Source organism: Puntigrus tetrazona, chromosome 18 (genome assembly GCF_018831695.1).
Source record: "Puntigrus tetrazona isolate hp1 chromosome 18, ASM1883169v1, whole genome shotgun sequence".
NCBI lineage: Eukaryota > Metazoa > Chordata > Actinopteri > Cypriniformes > Cyprinidae > Puntigrus > Puntigrus tetrazona.
In genome coordinates this window covers 12,189,210-12,211,319 of record NC_056716.1, presented here as the reverse complement: position 1 = coordinate 12,211,319, position 22,110 = coordinate 12,189,210, and the positions used below count along the sequence as shown (strand labels likewise).

The 22,110-nt window shown below is 39.9% G+C and overlaps 1 protein-coding gene across 5 annotated transcripts in view; it reads right to left on the bottom strand.

Annotated features, from left to right (window-relative positions):
* The window catches only part of nectin1b (nectin cell adhesion molecule 1b), a 189,789-nt gene extending 167,933 nt beyond the window's left edge, over positions 1-21,856 (bottom strand). For 2 of the 5 annotated variants that reach the window (XM_043264732.1, XM_043264731.1), the window contains exon 1: positions 21,081-21,854. In XM_043264732.1, the coding sequence (XP_043120667.1) occupies positions 21,081-21,135 (55 nt within the window). In that variant the 5' untranslated portion in view covers positions 21,136-21,854. Of the gene's footprint in view, positions 1-21,080 lie in introns of all 5 variants that reach the window. The other 3 variants (XM_043264728.1, XM_043264733.1, XM_043264730.1) reach the window with 3 other exon arrangements.
* Positions 21,857-22,110: the final 254 nt, after the last annotated feature.

Below are 22,110 nucleotides of genomic sequence, written 5' to 3'. Positions count from 1 at the left end.
CAAAAGCATTTGAGGCACTATCACACCCCAAACAGAGCTCGAAATGCCTTTAATTCAAATATAAAGTAGCATTTAATGACAGTTTATCTGTTTTCCTCGCAGCTGGGCAGGCTTTTCACTGTGGAAGGGAATTGCTATCTGTTCGAAAAAGCAGACTCCTACTCTGGAAGAGGATGGCAAAACCCTCTTTGTAATGGTAGATAAACAGTGCAGCTAGAATATACTGAATGTGGCTTGTCTCGCTCTCTCTTTCCATTCGATTCTTTGTATTCAGCATCATTTGATAAATTCAGCTAAACAAAGAGATGGGTGGTGCATCTTACATGCATTATCATTATCATACATAGGTAATTTGAAATTATAGGTATGGTAAACATCACAATACATTTGGATGGAAACTCAATGGTTAAGATGTATACAAATTTAAATATATTCTTTCATAAGTATTTTTTAAATAATAATATGATAATTGTAGAATTGTAACTCTTTTTTTCTCCTGTTCAGTTCACTTTTTGATAATAACAGGTTCTAATTTGACAACTGAGATGCTTCCGTATGTCAGCACCTATTCCTGATAAATACAAATGCTATAACAGACACTAACAAAGACAGATTGCATATGTTGTATAACATTGACGTTGTACTGAAAGCAAACCTAATAAGGCTCTTCATTTAGGTGAAATAAAAGCCCCGAGGGACAGTTTAAATCTTATGATATGTAGTTTAGTTGCAGCTTTGCGATGCCTCATGATTTGTAACACCTCTAGTGCTTCCTTTCGTTCGCACCTTTGCATATGCAAAGAACAGCAACACGCTTACGGCAGAGAATAATGCTGCCTTATTCTCCTGTACTTATCAAGTTCTCAGTTTACATAGACACTTACACACGAGCTCAAGTCACAGTGTGGGTGATGAGCTGTCATTTATCAGGAAATCAAACACAATGTTTTTGTCAAGAAAACACTCTATCATAAAGCGCTGACCATGTATCCCCGCTCCACCGTTGATATCTGATTAATCTGTGTGGTAAGTGTGGGCTGTCAGGACTGGCATGGGGCTTCTTGAATGATGGATTTTCCAGCCTGGATGCGTGAAAAGCAGTTGTGGATGTCAAGACTCCCCTGACACACATTCAGTGCTGATCAATCTCCCATTCCGCCGCCCCGGGCCTGCCCCCGCCCATCAGCATCAATCCAGCACAAGTAAATACAGTGAGTGGCTTAATGCATCTCCATTCTGTTCCCATAGGACCTCCCAGGCCAGAGAAAGAGAGAGAGGCAGTTCTCATACATAACAAGAACTAAAAGATCTCACAGAGGACAGGTAGGCTTGCTTTTTATGAGGGACATCCACAGGTTGCCCATATTATGTAAGTAATTGGTCACAGTGATTATTTGGATGATCTGGCCATTTTAAGAGATGGGATTCAGCAAATGACCAGGATTTTTTGAGGTACCTTGGAAAATCTGAGCATTTTGAGATTGACTTGACTGAATGTGATTTTAGTGAGGAGACACATAAGATTACTGCAGCATTTTGCACAGGAGAAACATTAATTAAATTTAAGAAGCAGTTTTCATTTGAGATTTTTCTTTCTTATGGGAATAGTCTTCAATATGAATTTAAGTACTTTTCATCAGATTCTTCAAACAATCTGCGCTATGATAACCACAACATAACTCTATAATCTGACTGTATATCAGCAAGTGACATGGTTTCTAGTTTTATTTCTACCAGGGAATTTCAATAGAAACCTTTGAAACAAAATTGATTCCTAAATGAACACTTAACCGAAAACTACATAAGGAATCTTGTGCTATGACAAAGTAAACACTGAGCAGTAAAAGTTTCCTCTGAGATTTTCCTCTCATGCGGTTAAGGAGAATATATTAAACAAATCACGGCCCAAGTACACCCACACTTACTCACTCATCTAGTCGCACAGACACACACAAACACACGTACCGTATCAAATCAAGATCATACAACCACAGAGTCAGCAAATACTCCAGAGTATCACATAAATTACAGCAACGTTTCAACATGGCCCCAAATCAACACGCAATCAAGACCTGGGCAATGGGCCGGCGGTTGCAATTCTCTCAATCTCTGCTTCATCTCTGAAATCATTACACACAGCCGGCTCAGCGAAACCCTGCTGAAATGTGTACAACAAGAAGTTTCGTTCCAATGAGTTTTAAAAGTCCAAACAAACATATGCACACACATACACTAACTTTTTAAGTGACAAAGACAATAAGGACAAGCTTGAAACGCAGAAGCGTTAATTACAGCCCATGCTAATCGTGGTGACACCTGCTTGAAAGGGCTGCACTCACTTCTCTCTCTGCTGTGCCCAGACACTGGCTTGATTAATCTCAGAGAGAGAGAACTTTAATCCTGATGCTTGCACGTACGGCCTACCGGAGACCCAGCCCCCCACCTCCACAACCCTTGGGCAGAAACATCTGGATTTGTTGTGTCACGCAGGTGGAATAAAACACAATGAACACAACTGGTTCTGGCTCCTAATAGACTCTATAAGCTATACACAGTATAATGTACAAATAGTCAAATAGCGAATTTACCCTGTAATGGAAAAGAGATCCACATTCATGAGACCAAGCAGAATGTTGCCTTAATCTTTACAACCAATCGAAATACTCAAATCAATCGCCAGATATGTCCTGCCACTTCGTATTATTAGAGGCCTTGTGAACATTAACATAAAAAAGCAGCACAGAGATGCTCCACCCTCACCAGGATCAAATATTGCTGCCTTCCTTGTGGGAAACTGACAAAACTGTCTTGTTTTCTCTGACAGACTGTGTTCGTACTTGCTCTCTTAGTGAACAACGAGAGCGAAGGGTTATATGGTGCCAACAATCTTTAGCTGATATGCGGTGACTGACGTTAAAGACAGGGGGCTTTGACAGGCCCTGTAGGTAGTAGGAAGAAAGAATTAGGAAGGTTATATAACTCAATAGTATACACATGATCAGAATTGGCTCAAAATGGCAGAACTGTAAAACTGAATCAGGAAGAAATGTTCTGGAAGCTTGGTAAGCTGTCGTAGGTCTACATACAATGTGAGCAGCCAATAACGAAATCAACATAGACTCTAATTCCAATAATACAGGAAGAAAGAAAGCACAGAATAATTAAATGGTGCAAAAATACATACACACACACACTGATTCATTCGCTACTCAAATCCATCATCTAAAGTTCAGTATTTCATTTCATGCATCCAAGATTCCATGAGGAAAACATGCTTCCAGGAAGACAGCCATCATTAATTGCAAGTATTCGCATGAACACGAGCCGCATGCACACCCGAGCACACACAATTGTTGAGCCTGCAAATGGCATAGATCAAAATGCAGCTGAAAGTGAGAAAAGCAAGCAACGGGAGAGTCGCTGGAGAATGCACAGAATGGTTGAATCTTTCACGGCAGCAGTGAGCATGAGGCCTAATGCTTTCCTGCTGCTCCGGCACATCACTGTGCAGGTGTGGCGACTCTGACTTGCAGGGAAAATGAAACTGCAGGAGAGTATTAACCGAGTGTGTTGTATTTAACACCTCACTCAAGTGATGCGTGTCACTGGGAGGCAATTAAAGAAAAAAAGCAATGCAAAAAAACACACAGGCGTCTTCATACAAGGGACCAGCTTAATCTCCACTCACAGAGATCAGACAATCTCATTAAACCTCAAACAAGTCTACAAACAAACAAACGGTATCGCTGACCCATAATAAACGCATCATATGGTTGAGAAATCACTGCCTTTCGATCGGGATTGTCCATGAAATGAAGAATTATTCATGCTGTGGTTGGTAAAAGTATAAGATGCCTTTTGTGTGGCTGATAAATATATTTCTGTGTGGTCAGTCAACTTAACGTTTTCCGTTCTACAGGAATTAAATCTCTTGCAATGACTACAGTTAAAAGTAGTAAACCTTGGTGTCTGGTTCGAGGTCCTGGACAGGAATGTTAAATATGCATAAAAATATTTTTCTTAAATCAGATTTTAACCCTGATGGATTCAGTGAACGTTTTAAAATCTGATTACTAAAATTATGCACATCATTAATAATGACTGCAATCAGGTTTAGACTTCACACCTTAACTTGTAATTACTCATTATTTTCACCTTAGAAAGCCCAGCAAAAATAAAGACACTGAAACAGCTTTTTCAAACATAAAATAATTTTGGTTTTGGCAGTAAGAAACTGAACATGTTGCAACTAACCTAACCACTTTATCAAAAGGCATAGCTTTTCCAGGAATAACAAGTCATTTTATCCACCCATCATCTGAACAAATTAACTGATTAATTTTAATGTTAAAACACAGTTTGGAAAATGTATTCATTGTGTACTCACTTATTATATACACTTTGAAAAAAAAAATTACACACTGCAACTTTAACATACCGCCAGATAAAAAGTACTTCTATAAGTACTTCAGCAAACGCACAGCTTGACTACTGTATGACGCTGTACATTGTAGCTGAACATTACATTTTGAGTAATGCGGTTCACATGTTAATTGTCAGTTTAAGTAGGACCGTGGCTGTGTTTATTTATGCAGATGCTAATGTGCTAATGGCTAACAGCAGGAGAAGAAGGGTATGTACGTCTGTTGGCCAATCCTACGACGGAATCCCAGGCATGGCACTGTCGTGGCACAGTTCTAGTGCCCCAATGACTGCTGCATACTCCACACCCCTGACCCCTATTTCCCTGTTGGTCAGTGCCGTCACAAATCCGAAAAGCCTCCCAGCATCTCCATGGCGACTGGCCCTGGCTGAACAGATGGCCTCAGTGTGCTGAGCAGCAATTAAAGAGGGGGAGAGTGCAGAGTAAAGAGAGAGAGAGAGAGAGAGAGAGAGAGAGAGAGAGAGAGAGAGAGAGAGAGAGAGATGGAGAAAGTGGGTCAGGATCAAGGGGAGTGCGTCCGACTCTACTCTGCTGCACGTCCACAGTATAAACACACATACACATGCACGCTTACGTACTCATAAACAGATTGACGTGTGCGTCTGTGCACACACAGACTCATGCATCACTCCATCCCTCATTCTAAGAGCTCTCCATTCCCTTAACAAAAACAAATGCCCTATCCATCCCCCTCACATCACGGAGGCACAGCAGGAACACTGCGCAAGGCTTAAAAGCTTTGGATCCTACTGGAGAAAAAGCACTGAGAACTCATTCCCCAAAAAATAGAGAGGATCTATCGATAACGTCTAAAGTCAGGAGCCCTAGTGAAGAGAGTAACGCTACCAAATCCCAGCCAATTGGATTAACCCTTCCCACTTCTTTCCCGGCCCCTACATCTTTACTTGACATGATTACTTCCACAAGAGCAGCATCCTGGCACAGCCCCCACATTTTTTTCTTCTACTTTTAGTAGTCGTTAATTCACAAACGGTGGGGACAGAAGCTCTCCCTTAACACCATGGGCCTAATTCAAGTTCTGAGTTTTCCAGGTGGGTTCCACCAGAACTTTCATATATCTACATTCAAACACAGGCTAAACCTGAGATTAAGCATGCCAGTTTAATGACCAAATCATTTTATGAATCCATAAATTTATACATATTGCTTAAACATGTGGCAGAGATCAAGTGTTTGCTGTAGGAACTTTAAGGGGTTTGTGGTCCAAACGACCCAGTTGAGAAACAAGGGGAAAGACATAAAAAAATAGTGAAAGAGAAAAAGATTAATGACACAGGGAAAATTTATAAACATATTTTTCTTTAAACAGTTCTTCAGCCAGTCAGAAGTCCCTTGCTGCTTAAGAACATGGCTTGGGCCAGAAAGACGATCTAAGTGTGAACTGTGGTCAACCCTGTAACGGGCGTCTATTAAGAGGTATAACAATCCTCTAGAACCCCTAGTACATCCCTACAGGTCATGTCTGTAGATCAGCCCTCCCCTCCCATCCCCCCAGCGAATTCATTTTCCGTGAATTAACAAAGGAAACGTTTAGCTTTAAGTCATTTTACAGCGTACTTCAGAACTTGGCAGCATGGATGGGTCACATCCAAGACCTTGGTGTTTTTCTTGCAGTCATAGGAACAGTATGGGGCACTGTATTAAGTTCCTTTTTCGCTTAATTTTCATCGTGAGATTCACTTTGCCCTGTCCTGAGTGCAGTTTCTAGGCTCCTAGCAGAAAAACCAGACCAAATAACAGTTCGGTCCATCAACTGTGGGTAGACAAACAACACAAGTGAGAGCACAAATGATCTATTTGAATTTGGAGAGAAGAAAACAGTGGCGGCACCAAAGTTCTTTGTGGCAAGGAAAACTTTGCCTCTTACTCTCTTTAACCTCTACAGACACTGCTGGAAGAATAGAATCAGAATCCATAGGCATAACAGGGTGCTATGCTACATTGTCTCTGGCTATGTGCATGTTGTTGGGAGGTGGATTATTTAGCTTGTATGAATAAATGCCCCTCCCTCTCCCTAGTCAGATATAACTCTTGGCACAGACTGAAGCACAACAAGAACTTGGCTCCCCATGTTAACTGGCTCCACAGCTTTTTGTGGCTTCCATACTGGCTGATGCCACAGCTAAACCAACCGCGCAACGCCTCAAGAAACGAGCCAGAGATTAACCTCCCATTCAGCTCTCCTGGCACAGTTGCTCTCAGAAGGTGCGAAAGGGAGGAGCAAGGGTGGATCCACTGTGAGAACGAGGTGAAAGGGTTTTGGAGGAGGGAGAATATTGTTTCTTTGGCTTATCCTTAGGGAGAGGAACCATGCCTGGTTGTTCTGCTCTAGGAGTGCCAGTCCTCCACCTGTGCAGATGCAAGCATGCATTTCCTTGTCGCCAATTTTAGAGTTTGTTTCCATAACTTTAGTACAATGACAAAGCACCTGGAACTGGACATGAAAAAGCCCCACAGAGCAAACTGGAGTTAAATGTTTTGCTCATGAGCACAAAGATGAAGATGAATATTCTTTTCAAGGAGATTGATTCAGTAACCTTATACCAGCCAAGACTACAACCATGATCAGATACATAGGCCACCCCTGATACATGAAAACATGCCAACGTACTACACTTCACATACAACCACACAATTATGATGTGGATTTTCAATTTCTTAAACAATCATTCATTGTAACTACGGCAATATGACGAATGCACCTCTCTTTTACTTGGGGCATTTATCTACATCACACATTCACCTTGCAATAAAATGATCCACTAGATCAGATTTCATGGCTTTTAATGTCAATGCACACTGCCTTCTCAGACACTGGGGACATGCACTATTATTGTGAAAGAAAGGAACCACACCCTGTCGCAGGTGGCACTCAGGTGATTTAATCACAGGTGAGGCAGCAGGCTTTATAATGCGCTCGGGGACAAAGAGTCACCCCTGGGGCAAAAGTAAGAACTGCCTGGAGCAAGACAGGATTGAATGACTATGTTGGGGTAGTGAATTTGAGCCGTGGAATATATCAGCAGTGTGTTCCATTAGTGTGGCCATCACAATGCCTGAACAGAATATTCTTCCTCATTTTTAACACCTCTCTCCATTATTTCTCACCCTCTCTCTGTCCCTTCTCTACCACAGGAAAGGATGAAATCCATAAGCTTCTCTCTTTTTCTTTCTATTTTTTTTCTTTCCATCTGTCACTTACACTCACAAGTTTAGTTCCAACATCTAGTGAGCTGCCTACGTAGACAGCATTTTGAGGCATTACAGGTGCACTTTGCATAAAGATTGTTAATTATATGATGTAAAAAAAAAATCAGTAGAAGTTTATTGCAGAGCTACACTGACACCCTATACACAATAAAGTGAAAAGTGATGTGAATCCACTATAGACATGTGAAACACATAAAGTGCTAGAATGGTGGCGGATGTGTGGGTGCATTTGGGCCAAAATTTTCCCTCTTTAAACGAAGCAGCGACATGGAGATGTGCAGCCATGCCTGAAACTGGTGAATCAATATCAGACTACATTAGTTACTCTGGCATCAGAGCCTGCCAGGCCAGAACAGGATCAATGCCAAAACAGCAAGCCATCTCTAGGTTTATCTTCTTCCCTCACTCTGCAACTGTCTATATCTCTACCTGTCTTGCCAATCAGAACAATTCCAGCATGAATGAAAAGTTCACTCCAATTCTGAGCAAGTAATGCAAAAAGACAGCCTTCCAATAAACAAGGATCTGGATCTTTGGCCATAGCAGATACGAGAGAGAAAGTTCTCTCACCTCCAAATTTTACATCTCAATCGGTAGCTGGATTGGGATTTCAGAACAGTTGGAGATAGCTGAGAAGATATTGATCTTAGGCTGGTCTATCCGAGCACTTGCCTGAGTCAGTGTAGAGTCTTAGCGGGACGCAGTGGGAGCAGACGTGCACTGCCAAGCAGGATAACTAAAGCCTGTTTTTGTTTTCTAAAGCAGATCCATTTCCCCTACCTTTCTTACAACAACTATACTGTTGCTTTGAACCACAGTATGCACTCCTAACAAGTCTGCATCCTGGAAATATTAAACAAGTAACTATCAAAACTCATTTAAAAGGCAAACAATTAATCCACCAAACAAACACTTGTGTATCTCTGCCTATCTGCGCAATGCTTAACTGGGGATCTCCAAATGATGAAATTGTGACGTTCATATAATCACTGTGTGGTGCGCACATCACTACTTTATAGTTTCTTCGAATGTAGCTCTACTGATCAGGATTTAGAATGCATAACTATTTTGAATCTGTCTACAATTCATGTGTTTTTTTCTACTGATGCTTGACTTCTTTGTTACAGTTTGGTTTACATTGAACAAATTCCAAATCCACAATATAACATTTTTATACATAACTAATTACTAGATCCTCGTCTTCCCTTTATCTGATCTTTATTTGCCAACTACAAAAACATGCTCAAACATACTCACTCAAACATCCATCCAATACAGGGCCTGTAGACTTACTGACCCCTTAAAGAAAGAACAGGCAGGAAAACTGCAGCCATATTCACAGAATTCCTCCTCTCTATTCCCCTGACTGACGCTTTTGCGCAGGCCAGTAATCACCAGTGCATGTCTCTTTTAATGGAGGCACATCGGCCCAGCTGCCTGTAGTAAATTGACTTGTTCAGTCTGAGGAGCCTGTGTGTGTGTGTGTGCATACATGTGTGAGAATCTGATCTATTTTATTTCAGAGGCATACACAGGATTTCAACGGAAGGCCTGGAATTATCCAATCGCTCAATCCCAGATCAGTGCTCTGACTAACCGCCCCACTTCTCTAGCGTGACACCATTACCCCTGCTGGATGCCTCTCAGCAGAGCCCTCACTGGTTTATCTCGTATGGAGCCTGTGAAGTGGAAGACTTGATAAAGACTCAACAGAAACCCTTACATAGGCATTTGATAGACAACTGTAAAGCACTCCTACACTCCTCATAAATATATCTATTATTGAGAAGCAGTGATACAGGAATCTGTCCAATACTGATAAATATACAATAATACATTTTCCCTTTTTCCAAATGTTCTTGTAAACATAAACCTTAACTGTATTATGCAAATTAGATAAAATGTGCAGATGGTAACACTTTAGAATAGAGAACACTTATTTACTATTAACTATGACTTTTCCCTCAATAAATTCCTAGTTTTCAGCTTATTAATAGTCAGTAAGATAGTTGTTAAGTTTAGGTATTGGGTAGGATTATATTCTAATATTCTAGTAATACAATAAAATAGTGTCATTAGAATGTTTAATTATTTGGACTGATTATATATATATATATATATATATATATATATATATATATATATATATATATATATATATATATATATATATATATATATATATATATATATATATATTTTTTTATGTTAAGTGAATGTTTACGATAATCAGCTTTTTTTCACTCCCAATCTCTGATCTACAATATCATGTTTCAATTAAAATCTAAACATTGTAAGGTAAATTAGCAATGATGGATCACTGTTTGGTTTTTTGGCATAGAAAAAAAGAATACTGTTTGAATAAAATATTAAGCAGAATATTATCTGCTTCCAGTTTTGGTCTAATCAAACGGACGATAAAAAAAAATGCTATAATCACTTGTCATAGCTTGCACCCCTAATGTATCATAGAGACCCACATAGAGAAATCATCCTAACTAATAATGTTGCTCTAATTTGAGTTGACTTTTCTCATTTAGGAAGACTAAAGACTTCCATACATGAAAGAAAATATTCTAAGTCATATATATATATATACATATATATATATATATATATATATATATATATATATACATATATATATATATATATATATATATATATACATATATATATATATATATATATATATATATATATATATATATATATATATATATACATATATATACATATATATATATATACATATATATATATATATATATATATATATATATATATATATATATTTTTTTTTTTTTTTTTTATCTAGAAGTTAACAACAGTGGACGCAGTGGCCTAGATTAGTCATTTACTAGCCATGGGCGGCCTGGCACCCCAAACCGTCAAATCTTGTGATGACCATGACTTTGAGCAAAGTTCACACTTTCATGTAGAGAGAGAGAGAGAAATGATAGCGGCTGACAGAACAGAGAGAGAAATGGGGGGATTATTTAGGCCGATCTCTGAGAGGATTCCATTTAAATGAGGAATCCTAATGAGCTGATCCATGAATGACACAGCCGGGGTTGTGAACCATTCACAGCCGAATAGAGAATGCACTGAGAATTCAAATTCAATTCCTGAATTTGAAATGACTGAGCAGTCAGGATGCTGAACTACAAATCCGATTCAAACCTAGAAATGAGCAAAAGGTTTGAACTTCAGTATAGGAACCGATCCTCGCTATTAACCAACTGATTGTTAACGTGCCTGTTATTAACATATTGGCTGTTTACTAGTAAATATGAAGCATGTATTCTTCATGACCATATTCTACATCCCTAATCCTACCCAATACCTAAATTTAACAACTACCTTACTAATTTACTGAATAATTTATTGAGGCAAAAGCCATATGATTTAATAATAGCGAAAATAAGACCTTAAAACAGAGCGTGACCAAAATAAATAATAAATAAAAAAAACGCATTGTTTTTATGGTAGCAATATAAATTGAAATTAATACAATTAATAGTGGTCTCATATTCTGCATTTCAGGGAATAAACAGCCATAATTAATCACAATTATCTGATGAATACTGGACTAATGAAAATTCATTCAGTTGCAATTCATTTTCCTGCCATTCTAATTCACCATCCTGTGGCCAATTCAATTCAAATTCCTAGTTATAAATTGAAAAGGAGCCAATTCTGGAAATTCTGCAAGAAAAAGGAGATAGAAAATAAAAGAAGCCAACAGAAGGAGGAGGGGAAACACTGCAGTAATACAGCTGAAGTATCTGTTCAGTGAGTGGAAAACCAAGGGTGGGAGGATGGGTGGGCTTAACTATTTAATCTCTAAATCGAGATGAGAATCACTAAATCAGATTAATACCAAATCAGAACAGCACAAGCAAGATTGGCCCCCATTTATTGATTTCCTTTTTCTTTTGTCAGCTGATTCAAGCATTTCGACTCGAAACAGAACAGGATTTTCAGGGGTTTGAAGCAGAAAATTGCAGCTGCGCTTTGCAGATAAAACAAGAACTCCATTTGGACGGATTGGGAGGGAGAGGTGCGTGTGATCAGGGACCTGGAAAACAAGTGTGTGTAGCAGTGGCCCATGCATACGCGCAGAGACGGTCGCAGGTGCACGCAGACAAATGCATTCTGAACTGAGACGTCACAAGAGCGCTGAGGCTAAAGGTTCTCTTTCGGGTCAGCACGATGCTAAAAACCCAATGCCACTACCACGCTCCGCAGACCTACCCAAAGACCCTCCACAAACAAAAAGAAAGAGGACGAGCTTGCGTGTGTGTGCGCATGTGTGCTAATTTAGCACTTACTCTGTTTTTAGTGTTATTTGTGCAGTCAGCTGTGCGGTGCAGAAACACTCTGTGCTGTCACATCCACTCCATTATTTAGATCAGGAGCTCTCACTCATGTTTAATTCACCATCGAGCGGCTACGCCACATCTAGACAGAGCCGCGCAGCACCGCCTAAATGTGCACTACAGACTCAAGTCCTGCGGATGCGACACATTTGCATTACAAAAGGAAACTGCTTTTTAAGAAAAACCATGTATGTATCACCAAGAGACTTCCGGATGAAAAGAAAAATATTTCAAAATTTCAAAATATGCAAATGTCACGTCTTCTTGGCTGGTTGTAAACCGAGGATTCAGCAGACTATGATAATCTGTTGCACTTTACCGCGACGCTCAATGTGAGACTTTCAAACGCCAAAAGTAGATAAATACCGTTTTAATAGGCCATTTTAATATTCTTTTTTCTTGCAGTGCAGGGGAAAAAAGGGGAAAAAGTGCAAAACATACACTAAGAGTCGCTTAATTCTGAAAAACATAATTGAGAAGCAACAATAAATATTTTATTTTGACTAGATACTTGCATTCAGAGAGTGTATAATTAATGATTTATTTGTCTTATTTTTTTATAGACAAAATGCACTTAAATAAAAAAAAAAGTAACGGTATCTTTTTAAAACAATACGCAGATATTTCTCATAAATGTAACGTAAATAAATCTCATATTTTTTTAAACATATTTTTGTATTGTGAAGAATGACAAAAACGCACAGACAGCATTTGTTTAAACTGGATTATAGGCGGTTACTAGCGGTCAACCGATATGTTTCTTTTGAAGGCCAATGATTCTGCTCCCGTCAGCGTTTTAATTCACACAGACTGTCACGCAGAGAACACACGATCGGGATACACAAGCAAACGTCACGGACTAAGTTGTGTGAATTGAAATGTTCATTAGTCATTGAAATATTTGTTTAAATTATATTACTGCTTATTTTTCGAATGCTGAACGCAACTGAGATAGTATTATACTGTTGTTGTTCTATTGCTAATAATTTTAAAGTGCCTCTCTCAGCGCCGTCAAAATAAAAACCGTCTCGAACGCACTGGCCAATCAGAAACATTTATCAGTTGATGCCGATTACTGATAAATGCTAAATATCAGCATTGGCGATATATCGGGTGACCACTAGTGGCTAAGGAATAAGAGGTTTTTTTGTGAAAATGACAAACCCGTATTAATAAGACGCTAAATTAATTGTGCTTGCATCAAAATTCCCACTGCGCACAACGCAGGAGTTCCAACCGGCATTTCAAATGCTGCATTAACAGTCTGCAGGGGTTGCTAGCAGTGGTCCATGAGGTAAATTCACCATAGTAATATTATTTGGCTGTCACTCTCACTGTTCTTCCTTAGCTCGGGGCGGCTTTCCATGCATCACCCCAGTACCGAATAAACCCAGCTACTCCGAGGGAATTGGATGGAGCTCTCATCTGCATGCTAATGTTTAACCATCCAACCCAAATGTCTGTATAATCACTTTCACAGCAGAACTCCATCCGGTGAGCGGCCCCCGCCAAACGCAGTGCCATGTGTCATTGTCAGACAGTTATGACTATCCCTCTCCAAGGAGGACAGACAAACAGACAGAAAGACATGCAATAAAAGACTTGTCCTGCGACCTCTTGGGGTAAAGCAGCACTTATTGAGGTTTGGTTGATGAGTTCTGCAGGTTTTTCACCCTTACAAGCTCCATGACCCTTTGGGAGACACCTGCTTCTGATCAGCGTCGTCTTTTATGACCCTGCTTCATCTGTTTTTTGTTTTTTTTTAAAAGATCCACTTCAAATAAGAACACATCCCCATCTGGAAATTACAGGCGTATGCAACAAGCCAATCCACTCAAAGACATGAAACTGTGGACCATTTGGGTCAGTTTCAGTGTGATCTAGCCAATTGTAAACATGTGTAAAGAAACAGCTAATTAAGAAAAGTGGTTTTGGCTACGATAGTAAACGACACAGTCAAATGTTACACTTTGCATACAGCAAATATTACAAAAACAAAAAACGGGAGCAACTACTTGAAGTAAATCCGAGATGCCAGAACCTCCGCAGCTAGTTTTTTTAGTTAAGCACCAATAAGCAACAAGCCTAGTGGGTAAACAGTACCAAAGGTGCCTGGAAGCAAAATTATTCAAATTTTGCAGAATCAAGTTTGCATGGTGCCAAGTTATTACTTGGATTACATTTCAGAGCTAGACAAATTCACATTCTGAATAATTGCATTTCTGGGCTTGATGCTCATCCATCATTGGAAGTGTTCATTTCCCCAAAATGTTTAATCCAACTAAGATGAGCATTTGGAGTTGAGGAAATCGCTTTAACCAGTCTGAAAGGCGATGATCTATATGAGGGAATATACCGCACAGGCCTTCCCAGCCTCCCTCATACCCAGATCGCACAATACACCACAATTAAACAGCAATGGGAAAGGAAGCGAGGAGTGGGGCGGCTCATACAACACAACAAGCACCTGCATTTCCGGGTTTGTCAGAAACGCATCCATCCATCCATCTATCTATCTATCTATCACGGTGTTCACACATAACCTACTGGTAAATTTCACAAATGGTGCAAAAACAGCAAGTAACAAAATTTCTGGCTTTCTGGCAACAAAACACATAGTGTATATAGTTGTTTTTTTTTCCCCCAAAGATGAAAGGCAAGCAGAAATGCAATATGTACTGTATATCTAATCCTCGAATGAATGTTTCCAATAATATGTTAAATGTATTGTAGTAATTAGTCTTCATAAATACGGCCATTCGCAAAAAACAATTCTAAACACAGTGCATGTTTTAAAATCAGTCATTTCCACCTTCAAAGTTTGTGTGACGCCTTGCACAATGGGAGACCGAATCGGGACGAGAGATGATAAAATTTATCAGAATCCTGGACCATGACAGAAATCGAGTTTTTGGAAAACCCATCCACGCATCACTTTTCATTAGCATTTTCAGCTCTTCAGATCTAAAACTGCTCTTTTTTCCAGTGTATCTGAAGAATTCAAAAGTGTTGCCACTGACAAACGGCAATTTCATGTATACTCTGCTGTAAAAACCTCACCTTTCTGACCATATTCTCATTATGATGAAGGACTGGAGGCAAGGAGCTATCGACACAGCTATAACACAGAACACAAGCGCAGACGACTAACGTGACGTATTTGAGTGAAGTTTTTATTGTGATCTCTTACATTTGCGCAGACAATGTATTCTGCTCACTGAAGCCGAGTGGATCGAGTATGCTGCTGCTGTTTTGGCACAGTCAATTTCATCTCAAGCACCGCTGTGGACTACGGTTCATGTTAATAGCTTTCTACACTGTTAATTTCAGGAATGGCTGGGCAGACCCCATAGATCACTGCTGCTTGATGATGAGGGGTACATGATAAGCTGCTCTCTCACCTGTAAATCACAACTTACTTTGTTTTACACTTCAGTAATTAAAAGCTATATTTACCCAGATAGCAATACAAATGGCTCTGTTCCAAAACTGCTACTAACTGAAACTGATCCTTGTAAGTGAATGATTAGGACATCTTCATGGGAGATGTAATTAGAAATACGATGCGCTACAAATGAAATGCACAAAACAATTGTTTTGGAAAAATACTTTTTTAATACCAAACCCATTTTGTGTATGCTTGCACATCGCCGTTATGGGAGTGCTTCTTCATAAAGCTTCCTTAGAAGGCAGCCTTGCCATTGGGAACTCACCTAGGATGACTTAAAATTGTGTGTACAAAGGATTCGGCATCTTTAACAAGTTTGCAGGGTTTGAATAGAGCAAACAGCCTGAACTTCAGTACAGGATCTAAGAGAAGAATGTTTAACACTGAACAAGGACACTTTTAATCAAATAAAACAACAGTTTGCATAGAGCATATGAAATGAAGGTTACTGGGAGAAATAACAATTCTCTTGGTAGGATGATAAATAAATAAAACTGTCATCTTAAGTCATTTAAAATGCATGACTAAACTCCAGTTCAATGAATGGGCGTGCTGACAGATCAATAAATAGAAAGTGGCTTTTTAATGCACCTCATTGTTAAACACAGTCAAAAAAAGAGGTTATAAGTGTTAAACGGCATCAAAGCGTGACTGAAACTGCTAAAATCAGGTCTTTCACCCAAACCATTTCAGTTCATGCTTACATAATATATTCTGATGTGAACTGAAAATGGTTTAAAATGCTATGGGACTCACGTCAAAGCGAGTAACCTAATGCAAAAGTAATGAACATTTTACTTGGGAATAAAACAGATTTTCAACACATTTGGAAATACAATTGAGGAGTGTTAACCATCTGTCTGAATTTACCCTAGTTTCTCATGGGTGGAGTGGAACAAGTGATGGTTTTACTCGCACCCACACACACACACACACACACACACACACACACACACACACTCGTTTGCCATTTAAGCCATCTATTGTTGGGGTCACAACAGCTTGTATATCACTTAGACCTTCAAAGCAGGCTGACATTAATAGGCTCACCTTTTGACCTCAACCTGAATGACCAAATTCCTATCGTTGCACATAAAGAAAAGCGTAAAGCCATTTGACGTGAAAGAGAGCCGAGCTTTTGCAGCGAACGACATATATTTTCCCCTCGCTGAACTCTTTTACGAATTTGTAATCTTTCTCGTGCACATCCGTGAAAGACCCCGGGCGATCTGATATTGCTCATCGCAGCAATTTAGAGAACGTTGGCAAAACTCACAAATTAAAAATGCCACTCAAATATGGCTTTCACAGTCAATGGGATAATCAAAACATGCAAGGGGGGAATATCACAAGATGTTCTTCTTCTCTCTCTTGATTGAACCACTTCAAACAAAATTCAAACATGATTCCTCCAGCCAGGAAAATAATCCTGATCTTTTACATGAACCACAGGATCATCTCTACACAAATCAGGCAAGACTTTGTGATCAAAGAGCAGAACGCACAGAATCAGCTGTCGTGTTCTGCAGAAAGGGGACTCGTGGGTAACAAGGCCAACCGGGTATTTGTTCCATTCTGTGGCGTTCTGGTTAGTAAAATATTAAAGTCGACCTGAAATCAGAACTGACCCTATTCATTTTTTATCCTATTCACAATTTTGAACATTTCATCAGTGCACATTTTTTCAAAGTAAAGAGAAATAAAAAAAAATGACTGTGCTCTTCCCTTCTTATTTATAAGAAAACGTTGATTGAATCCGTTCTTGATCAGCAATTCAGTACTGACTGATGTGTCCGGAACTTGCCGTTTGTATTTGCATCAATCATAGAATGAATATCGCAATAAAAGAATGCAGTGGCATCTATATTGTACATATTTAATATATACATTTCACTGATAAAACCGCCTTTCAAATTGCGCATGCAGTCGCCGAAAGTGCTTTAAAAACAGGTGAAAAGCATTTTTGGCATTCAGCCATTTTTCTACCCTGGATTAACTCGACTGATTGCAACACGCACTCACAAACCACTTTCCTGGGTATTTCACCTTGAACCAGCCCTCTTAGTAAAATTGATGTTTGCGGTGGGTTCAAATAATTAAGGTATAGATCAGAGCTCCTCTGTGAAATACTCTTTAAACTGGGCCAAACCATGATGAATGCTTATTTCTGAAGCGTTAAAAAGTTTTCCATTCCGTAAACAGAAAAAGTATTGCTAAAAAGGTATCGCCGGAGGAAATGATGATTTACGAATCAATGATAGTTCGCCAAACACTGGAGGTTAGAAGAAATTATCCATGTAGCATCTGTTTTACTCTAAAGGGAGAGTTGTAAGTCATGTATTCACTATCAAACGGCACGGTCCGTTCCATTACTCTTCTCTTCCATCTTTTAACATTGTTGAATGAATTTTAGCCACAAAGAAGATTTAGATGTGTTTTTATATGAACAAGGGGAATTACAACACAGGCACGCCGTATCACAGCCCAGCAAGTGATGGTGAAATTCATGCTTTACAGTAACATTTTTATGTATTCCTGGAAGAAAACCATCATGTTAAAGTAGAAGAGCCCTATAAACAAAGCAAAAGGGACAGTTCGCCCAAAATCATTTACTCGCCCTCATGTCATTCCATACATGCAAGATTTGCTTGCTGAACAAAAAAGAACACGTTTTGAAAACGTAGGCAACCAGTCATGACCACTGCCCATTATGTTTTATCAAAAAGAAGTAAGCTGTACATGTTCCTAATGGCACGAGGGTCAGTAAATTGCGTCAGAATCTTCATTTTTGGGTGAACGGTGCTTTTAAAAATACTTGCGGGTTTATAAAGCGTCGATCTATTGATCGATCTGTCCAACTGCTGAGCCATTTCAGGCATTATCAATACATCAGCACACCCGATGGACTTCTGGGGCCACATTACAATCAACAGGATCCAAATTGCCCTATTAATAGATTAGTGTGGCGGGTTCCAACTCGGCAAAAAGGGGGCTTAAATCTCATAGCAGATAAGATGATACATTACAACCCGTCTGCACGTGCTTTTCGATGGAAGAGCTTTGGGCGTCGAATCACCATATAATTCATTACGTTTTATTATTTTCCTCGACTTCGAAGCAGTGTTAAGCATGCACGTGTTTGCGAACGCAGACGGAGGGCATCCCTGCCAGCTCTGACATGTACATGCGCACGTAGAGTTGATTTATGCTGAGTGATTGCTTTGCTTTAGAAGGAGAAACAATAACCAGATGTCTTCTAGGACCCCATTACAGCTGTTAATTGCATGGCAAGTGTCTAGTAAACACTGCGCAGAGGTGAACAAAGAGGGATGTGTTCAGTGTGCCTGGGTTGTGTATATCATTTAGATTTGCAAGGTGTCTTGTCAACAGGGCATGCTTGGGTTTGTTTGCTCAAGGATCTTGTCTGAACAGATCTTATATTTTTACTTTGCCCTGGGATTTTATTCTGTACGACTTTGAAGTTATAGACTGGGAAGAAATTAATAGTTCTGTCATTAATGTCAAGAAGGTGAAATATTTTGCTCTGTTAAGTTAGCCGTCATTGTTAACGGTGGGAAACGCGAGCCAGAGAATTCTTTGTGAAGTCATCCCTTACCCACAGGAACGAATGCTCAAATTTGCTGACTCTTTTAATACTGCGTGCTACCATCGACAATTTTGCTTGGGCACGAATCCAGATCTAGATCCTGCATCATCTTGCCATGCAAGTTTAGATCACATGACAAAAGTCTACAGGAACTGAATTTGAAAGCAGCCTTAGAGACGCACAAACATTTGGCCACCGTGTGGTTCAAAAAAAAGCTGTTCTGTTTCTGGAGTCGCGCCAAAGGCAACATGTTCAAGCTAAGATATTTGCAACTGTACAAGGTGCCATATATTACACAAAAGCTTAGCGATAAAATCATCTCCTTACGGTAAGAGCTAGGATTTCAGTGAGCCTTGCGAAATTTTTTGCGGCGTTCTTTCCTCCAAAGAGCAGCAGAAGCAGAATAACATTGAAATGTTTGATTTTTCAATGCTTTGATCAAGTCTCCATCACTTAAGAGTGGCAAAGAGAGACGATGCAAGGAAAAAAAAAAAATCACCCAATGAAAGGAAGTTCAAGGGTTATCACATAAGCTTTTCACTCAGCTGACCCCAAACAGCTGTTTTCACTGGCTTAACTTTCTCTACAGAGCCACTGGGGGCAGGCCAGAGATGCGTTCTAAGACCAGCCAATACATCAGACGGTTTGTTTACAACATTAGAGGTCAGCAGTGCAGTATTGATTGGAAAATATACTCTCAAGAGCAGTTTATTAAAAGACACCTAACGCAGGGGCCAGTAGCGGCACTGTCAGAGACTCTGGGGAACGCACATGAATTGAATATTCTTGCTGATAAAGGAACAGGATGCTTTTTTAAAGAGGGACTGTCTGTTTAAATCAGGTTATTGTGTCACCGCGATGCATTTGTTTTACAGGAAGGAAGGTTCAGGTAGAGGTGATGAACGAGGGGAGACAGCGTCTCTGATCTTCACAGAACAGTCACACCCATATATATCAATCGCAGACAAAAAAAAGCAAGTGCTTTAATCTGGCAGCCAAGAGAAAGCTCGCTAATTGCAACCCATACTTGACTACAACAATAGCTGCTGCACCTTAGAACATTACGCACTGCATTAATTGCCAGCACAAATTGGTTATTACAAAATAAATAATTAGAATGTTGAGTCACGGGAGAAAAAGGAAATGCAGCTATCGTAAATGGTAAAATGTTTGCCTGTAACTTGCAAAAATGTGTCTATTAAGTTTTGAGTTAAAAAAAAAAAAGTTAATGCTTGCTTAATATTCACTTTATAGACCAATGGCGACAAATAAAGGTAATACAGAGGACGCATCCCCTGGTAATAGCTGATTTATTATCAATATAAGAAACAATGATAAAAGATTATGCCAGAGGTTGTATTTATTTTATTATTTATATAATAAAAGTATCGAGTATTCTAATATTTTAAATAAAAACGTGTATTTTAGTGCTGACCAAGGCTTTTTTCAATTGTCTGTTTGTTTGTTTATTTATAACAGTAAACACCTGACACAAAATGTTGATGAAACAGCAAAAGCAGCAGGTATTTCATTATCAATTTGTAAAGTGAACGATTCATCGCTTCGGGTTACTTGATCCGTCTTCGTTTCACATCCGGCGTCAAACGATACCGTCAAAGACTAATATTCAAATAAATAATTTGCATGCAAACGTGAATACCCTCTATTTCTCTAAAGCTAATTCGCTGATCTCCCTGCGCCCTCTCACCTGGGCTCTCCAATAATTCACAACTAACAAGCAAGCTCACATATTCCAGCGCAGCATCACTATCGCCATCTGCCTGCATCTTACGCGTTCACTTCGAGTTCGTTTATCTTAATCACGGCAACACTTTATCATCGGATGGTTTAAGTTAAATTCGCACAGTTGTCGCACAGAGTCTTTTTGAGACGCCCGATCCGACAGATAACAAAAAGCGCGTATCCGACCAGAGAGAGACATCCTTGAACGGAGAGCAACGGGCTTACCTGGAGCGTTTAACGCGACCAGCAGGACTATCCAAAAAGTCGCCAACATCGCCATCGCGCTTCGCCGCCTTGCGCCAAATATCCGATCTGATATCGCGATCTGCAAAGAGCGATCCGGTGATTCATGCAACTTCAACACAATCCCACTTCTGCCCACCCTTTGCTACACGGCAGAAAGTCAACTGTTAATGAAACTGCATTCGGTGCAACGTCTGCGAGAAGAGTTTAGCACAGCCGGGAATCTGTATCAAATCCAAAGCCCGAATGACAAGATGCTCATCGGCTCTCTGCGATTCTGCAGATGAAAAGTCCGCTCGACGAGGCGGATAAGAAGCAGATAAGTTCAGGGATCCCGCATCCCAAGCGTTGAATCCAGTGCGGCTCTTCGACCCCCTCAAAACAGAAGCTTAATAACAGTGCCCTGGATAACGGGGCGTTTAACGCATCCGATCCGTTCGCTCCACAGCACAAGTACGTATAATAAGATTCTTCTGTACTTTTTTTGCGCAGTAGTAACCGGAATACGTCCTAGAAGTCCCAACGGTCCCGGTCTGTTCCCTCAGTTTGGGAGTCTGGGGATTATCAGATTATTTTTGTTGGGTGCTGAAGATGTTTCAACGGACGCGAAATCTGTTCCGAGTGATTTTTTTCCCCCCGAGAAAACGGTCTGGTTTTCCAGAATATGGCAACAATTCCGTTGTTTGGCGCACTTCGGGCACTGCTGCCACAACCTGAACTGTTCTAGTGTAGCTGATACAAGCGCGAGCAGAGATCCGAATCAGGGTGACGTCAGAAAGGGGCGGGGCTTAAACTATCTCGAAGCGCGAGTAGGAGGATTTAGTCCATTGTTGCCATGTCCGTGTATAATAAGCGTCCCTGTGCTTGTTTTAGTGTCAGCAGCGGTGGTCTACAAGCATTTGTGGATTATCTCCACAACACAAGCGGGTTTCTGAAGTTTTGCCGGTACACAAATAACGGCAGTCAAATATACCCGCTGACTTTTTTTTTTTTACGCACACTGAATGCAATG